Genomic DNA, 6,084 nt, shown 5'->3' with positions numbered 1-6,084 from the left:
GGAGCCAAGACCGAGTGGTCTGCGAAGCTGTGCTCCATTGCCTCCTGAGTCACCTAGTGCAAGTCCCCACACTTCTCGGAGTTTCAGTTTCTTCATCTGTAAATGGGAGTAGTAATCATACAGGACACACAAGATTGCTGCGCTGCTTGAGTTAAATGAGTTGGTATGTGTGCCATTATGCCTAGCGATAATAGTGACATGTAAAGAACGCTCAATAAATTGTCATGGTAGCTATTATTATTACCATTATATGGGGTTTGCTGAGGGCAAGGGGTGTGGCAGTGGGATTGAGGCAGACAGGGCATGGCAGGGAAAGGTAGGCTTGGGGAGCGCTCAAGGAAAGGATGGGATTCCGGCAGTCAGGAGGGTCCTGAGATGGTAAGGGCAGACTTGGAGTGTGATCGCAATTAAGGTGGACTCTAAAGAGAGAGACTGCACGGGAGGAAAATAGAAAAGTTGCGGCGCCTTCTGGGACGCGGGCGGTGTGGTTTGGGTTACCAGGTTTGGGCTGTGTTGCTGTAGGGCAGAGTGGCTTTGGGTTTCGCGGGGGAGGAGCCCATCTGCGGTGGGTGGAGCTTAGGACTCTAGCTCCCCGCATTTGCTGGCCTCGCTCCCACTCACTCTGCAGCTTCCACCCTGGCCATGGGGCGCCACACTGTCCTGCTCCTGCTCTTGGCTTTCCTGACACTTCGGGAGGGCATCTCCGTACCGCTGGCCCTGAGGGCCCTCAGCAATCTGCACAGGTCAGCCAGCTTCACATCCCGCCCCGCTGTACCCACGAAGTACACGGTTCACTACCTCCAACAGAAGGTAAGGCGAGGCGGGGCGGGCGTGGGAGAAGATTGGGGCTTCCCAGTCCCCCTGGGGCTTCCCAGGTCACCGGGCCTAACCCACCCCAGCTGAGGCACTGGAGCCCACCCGGAGTTTCAGACCCCTGGTGCCTAGGACTTGTCTAATCTTGGGCTCACAGTTTCCAGAGGGTGGCACCAAGCCCCAGTTCTTTTTAAAATCTCTTCTCCCATTACCAGTACTTTAATATCAGCTCTGGCTCCACACTCTCTTCCGTAATTTGACTTCCCATCAAATTAAAATTATTTAATGCCAACTCTGGCTCCTACTGGTAGTGACAACCATCCTTTGTCCCAAAGCCGCCGTTAAGTACACACTTCCAATATCTTATTAGATAATATTTAGTATTCAGCCTAAAACACCAGTCTGTCATCTCATGCTCAGCTCAAAGTTGATTTTGTAGCCCTTTTGTTGAGACTTGTTAACCTTTCCTAGGTGGCACAGTCCTTTAAGTATCTGACTCTTGATTTCAGCTCAGGTCATGACCTCAGGTTTGAGATGGAGCCCCACATCGGGCACTGTGCTGACAGCGTGAGCCTGCTTGGGATTCTCTGTTTCATTCTTTCTCTTTCTGCTCCTCCCCCACTCTCAAAATAAATAAACTTTAAAAAAAAAAGGTTTTTAACTTTTCCTATATTCCATAAGACTGAACATTTATGTAACCCATACTTGTAAAGGAAGTTGTAGAGGTATGTCAGGATTTGACGGTCAGCATGGGGCTGGGGGTTAGCATTTATATGGTTCTGAAGATTGAGTTTAAAGTAGGCTTGATGCCTTTGTGTTGGCTGAAGCATGAGGCACTCTACAAGTCTGGATGGAAAAGTACATCCTGTGTGAAATGACAGAATCCCTTACAATTCTGTATTTCTGGGGGCCTGTGTAAAGGTAGGCAAAGATTTGGGAAAGTTTTAGATTAGAAAGAATGCAAGAGTCTGAGGTTTGGCTTTTGGAGTAGCATAGATCAGCATTCCACTCTGCTAGCTCCGTGACCTTGGGAAGGGTACAGTACCTCTCTGAACCCAGTTTCTTGATCTGGGGCTTTGGTGATGGTTGAATGAAAACAGATAACATGTCCCTAGCAGAATATCTGACCATGAGTAGACACTTATTAAAGTTCGGTTTATTGACCTATGTGAATTTTAATAGGAATTTGGGATAGAGGGGGTGCATGAATTTGTAACTGATAAGAAATGATTTTTAACCCGGAAATTTACATTAGAGTTTCTGAGGAAGAGAAAGCATTTTAATTTCAGCAGCGACACCAGGAAACGGGCCTTTTTCTCAAGCAGCTCACTTAAATTCACTCTCTAGGCTATGACTTCCTCATTTACAAATTGAGCGGTTTGAACAAGGAATGACATGTTACACACTGTACTGAGGAAAATTTAGGGCTCTTTGGGAAGCTATCTCAGAGAGGTGGTAAGTGAAGGCCCAAGTGAGAGTGCTCCAGTAACCTCCCTCTCCCTGAACTCTTTGAGCCTGAACTTTATGCTTTGGTGTGTTTTATATATTTGTATTTTGTATACGACTATTTGCAGAGTTTCATTGGTAAAGTAAAATTGAAGGGAAACTATTGGAATGAGGGTGTCTGAAATCTCTTTAAAAATGATGAAAAAGAGAACTAGCAGCTGAAAAGGAACAAAAGTGGGAGAGACCAAATGATCTGTGAGCACTTAATTTATATTCCTTCATTATAGATTACTTTTTTGACCACTTTACTGTTTAGAAACATAATTTAAGATCAGTTCTTTACCCATTCTTGGTGGCTTGCAAAATCTGTTTGGCTTTACTCAGCTACCTTTGCCCTCTGGCTTAGCTTATATTTTAGGACACAGATCCCACGTATTTATTTATTACTAAAATAATAATATCCATTACATCAGTTCCAATTGAATTTTATTTCATTTTTTGGAGAAAACTTCCACATATGTATTTATTGCATAATAATAGTTACAGTAGTTACCAATTCTGGACTGTAGATTTTTAGTTGGGACTTACCATGTCTGTATAAACTCAACTTGATTTTTTTTTTTTTAGTTAGAGCACGTGAAATATTTTTTTTTTTTATTTTTTTAATTTTTTATTTTTTTTTATTTTTTAATATATGAAATTTACTGTCAAATTGGTTTCCATACAACACCCAGTGCTCATCCCAAAAGGTGCCCTCCTCAATACCCATCACCCACCCTGCCCTCCCTCCCACCCTGCCCTCCCTCCCACCCCCCATCAACCCTCAGTTTGTTCTCAGTTTTTAACAGTCTCTTATGCTTTGGCTCTCTCCCACTCTAACCTCTTTTTTTTTTTTTTTTTTTTTTTTTTTTTTACGTGAAATATTTTTATGCCTTTTATTTTTTTCTTTTTTCAAGTTTTTATTTAAATTCCAGATGGTTAACATACAGAGTAATTTTAGTTTCAGTGTGCTTTTATGCCTTTTAAAAATAAATGTTATTATTATAACTGTAAGCCTCAGTTTTTATTCAAGGCTTAATTTTTATAAAACCTTGTAATGATTTTCTTTATCTGTAGTTATATCTGTCCAGTTGACAAAGCTATTCCCAGCTATCCTTATATGAACATAAGCTCCATTTATGGTCTGGGTAAAAACGCCTTAGGGGAGGCCTTTTCCTCTCCTTTGCCCCCCAACACACACATACACTTTTAGCAACATAGAATGTAGACTCAATTGAATTTTACAGTGGTTAAAAATTCTATCTGGCATACCATGTCTCTTCTCCTAAAGTTAAACTCATACCTGTATCCCAACTGAAATGTCCCCTCTTCTGTGAAGTGTTCTTGACTTTAGGGCAACTTAGTTGATCTTTTTTTGCTCTGCAGACTTACTATTTTGGTGTGTCCCCCATACCTAGATAGCACACTCTAGTACCCAGAGTACCCATAAAAATTATAAAGTACAAAATACATATTTGTGGAGGGAGTGAATGAATGACTATCCAAAAAAGCCTAAGCAAGGCAAAGTCTGTCATCATTTAATTGACACAAATCACTTATTTTTATTTTCATCTTTTACTTCTATTCTTTACTAATTATTTTTTCTCTTCTTTCAGAGTCTTCAAATGTTGTTGATTTAGTAGGAATATTTGATTTCTTTTATCCGAAGTAACTGAATCGGGAGACCAGAGAAAGGATAGTACCTCACTTGGTCACATCCAGGCTTTGGGCACATGTGTGATGCCAGTGTTGTAAGGGACTCCTTGGAATCCATGGCTTGTGGTTACAATGTTTCCCTACTTCTCATTACTCTTCACCTCTCACCCAAGCCTGTCACAGTAGAATTTGAGTACTGAGAGCATTTTACTATGTGATGTACTGGGAAAAGGGAATGGGTCCTTTGAGGCTCTCATTTTCCTCAGTGGTGACTTAGGAAACAGTATTCATTGTATTAATCAGACTTCTCTACAGAAACAGAACCAATAGAATGTGTCTGTGTGTGTCTGTGTGTCTCTCTTTTCACAGAGATTGATTTATTTTAAGGAATTAGCTCATGTGATTATGGAGGCCTGGTAAGTTCAAAATCTACAGGGGAGGCTGGCAGGCTGGACACCCAGAGAAGAGTTGCAATTTGAGACCAAAGAGAGCCTACTTGTATAATTCCTTCTTGCTCAGGAGAGGTCAGTCTTTTTTTTTTTTTTTTTTTTTTTTTTTTTTTGCTATTCAGGCCCTCACCTGGTTGGATAAGGTCCACCGACATTATGGAGGGTAAATCTGCTTTATTCAAAGTCCAGTGATTTAAATGTTAATCCTGTCCAAAAATATACCATCATAGAAACATCCAGAATGTTTGACCAAATATCTGGACCCTATAGCCCAGCCAAGTTGACATGTAAAATTAACCATCACTTCTACCAAGGTTGTTTTGAGGGCCAGATATGGTAACCCATGAAAGCACATGCACAGTGCCTAGAACATGGTAGGAACTTAAGGAAAGTAATAGAGAAGTGCTGGTTTCTTCCCCACTCTGTCCTAAAACCACACTCCCATAGTGTTATCATTTCAGAGTGATCCAAATGCATGACCATTGTGGTAATGCCTCTTCTAGAAATTTAGTGGTCAGTCATCTATACTCAACTATTCCTATTTACTGACCAGTGTTTATGTTAGAATTCTGCATCTTCATGCAGCATTAAACTCATGGCCACTGACTTCTGCAAGGCCTTCACACAGCTCCTTCCTTGCCTGCTGTGAGGTAATCCCATCAGTGGGCTGAACTATTTTTATTTGTGTTACAGCTTTACTTTCAGTTCCTACTCCAGGTTTTCCTTTCCCACTCATGTCACGGTGGCCCTAATGTCTAGTAAAATATTGCTCTTTTCCTCCTTTTTAGTTTTTGCCCTCTTCTCTTCTTATTATTAATTGGTTCATCTGTTGATGGTTTTCCCCTTATGGCCTGGAGCACATGTCACAAATATTATATGAACTGATTTCTGTTTTTAATCATGGAATCAATGCCAGAAGGGGTCTTAAAGATCATGTCGTCCATCCCTTAGATATGATGAAGTAACCTTGATCTAAATTATGGAGAGTCAGGAACTTGATAGAGATCGAATACCATACAAGTTTGAGAACAAATTCTGTTTCTCTGAGCATCTATTTTTATAATCAGCAAGATGGGGATAATTATATTATTCATCTCACAGATTTGTTGTGAAATGAGCTAGTATGTGTAAAGGGCTTAAATAGCACAGTTTATATCACTTCACTCAATAAATGGTAAATATTTTTATTTTATCTTGTGGTTTCTTAATGCATGTGGCTTTAATCTACCCCCTCTCCACACAGAATATTTAAATCATCACTTAGCATACCTAAAATAGTTATTTTGTAAAATATGAAAATCTGTATGAACTTTTCAGTTACACAATAGTAATATATGCCTTTTTATCCGTGGGATATAATTTAATACACTTAGAAATAAGGCAAAGAAATTAACTCTTTCCTTGTTTGAAACAATTTTCTTTTACGTAAGACTGATACATAACAGAAAGCATATAAGCTATTTCTATTATTTTTTTCCTGTTCTATTTTGTGTTTTGGTAAATTGTGGAGGGGACAATATGACAGTAAATGCATTATTTTAGGTTTTTCAAGTATCTTCTCTTTTTGATACTAATACTAAATCTAACACTATCTTTCTAATAGCTCTCAATGTTTTACTAGTTAATGCTAAAATGTAATTTCAGTAAAAATTAATTTTAAGGTTTTGCTCTGTCATATTTA

General features: G+C 39.8%; 1 protein-coding gene across 5 annotated transcripts in view; it reads left to right on the top strand.

Moving 5' to 3' along the window:
- Positions 1 to 6,084, top strand: part of PRCP (prolylcarboxypeptidase) — a 141,145-nt gene that overhangs the window by 459 nt on the left and 134,602 nt on the right. For 4 of the 5 annotated variants that reach the window (XR_008421233.1, XR_008421231.1, XR_008421232.1 and 1 more), the window contains exons 1-2: positions 24 to 163; positions 629 to 810. Coding sequence is in view for 2 of the 5 variants with exons in the window: in XM_019449954.2 (XP_019305499.1) it covers positions 643 to 810 (168 nt within the window). In the remaining 3 variants the exon portion in view is untranslated. Of the gene's footprint in view, positions 1 to 23; positions 164 to 628; positions 811 to 6,084 lie in introns of those variants that run through there. The other variant, XM_019449953.2, reaches the window with a different exon arrangement.

Source organism: Panthera pardus, unplaced genomic scaffold, assembly GCF_024362965.1.
Source record: "Panthera pardus isolate Hobbes unplaced genomic scaffold, ASM2436296v1 HiC_scaffold_12, whole genome shotgun sequence".
Lineage (NCBI taxonomy): Eukaryota > Metazoa > Chordata > Mammalia > Carnivora > Felidae > Panthera > Panthera pardus.
This window is presented reverse-complemented; position numbering and strand designations above follow the sequence as displayed.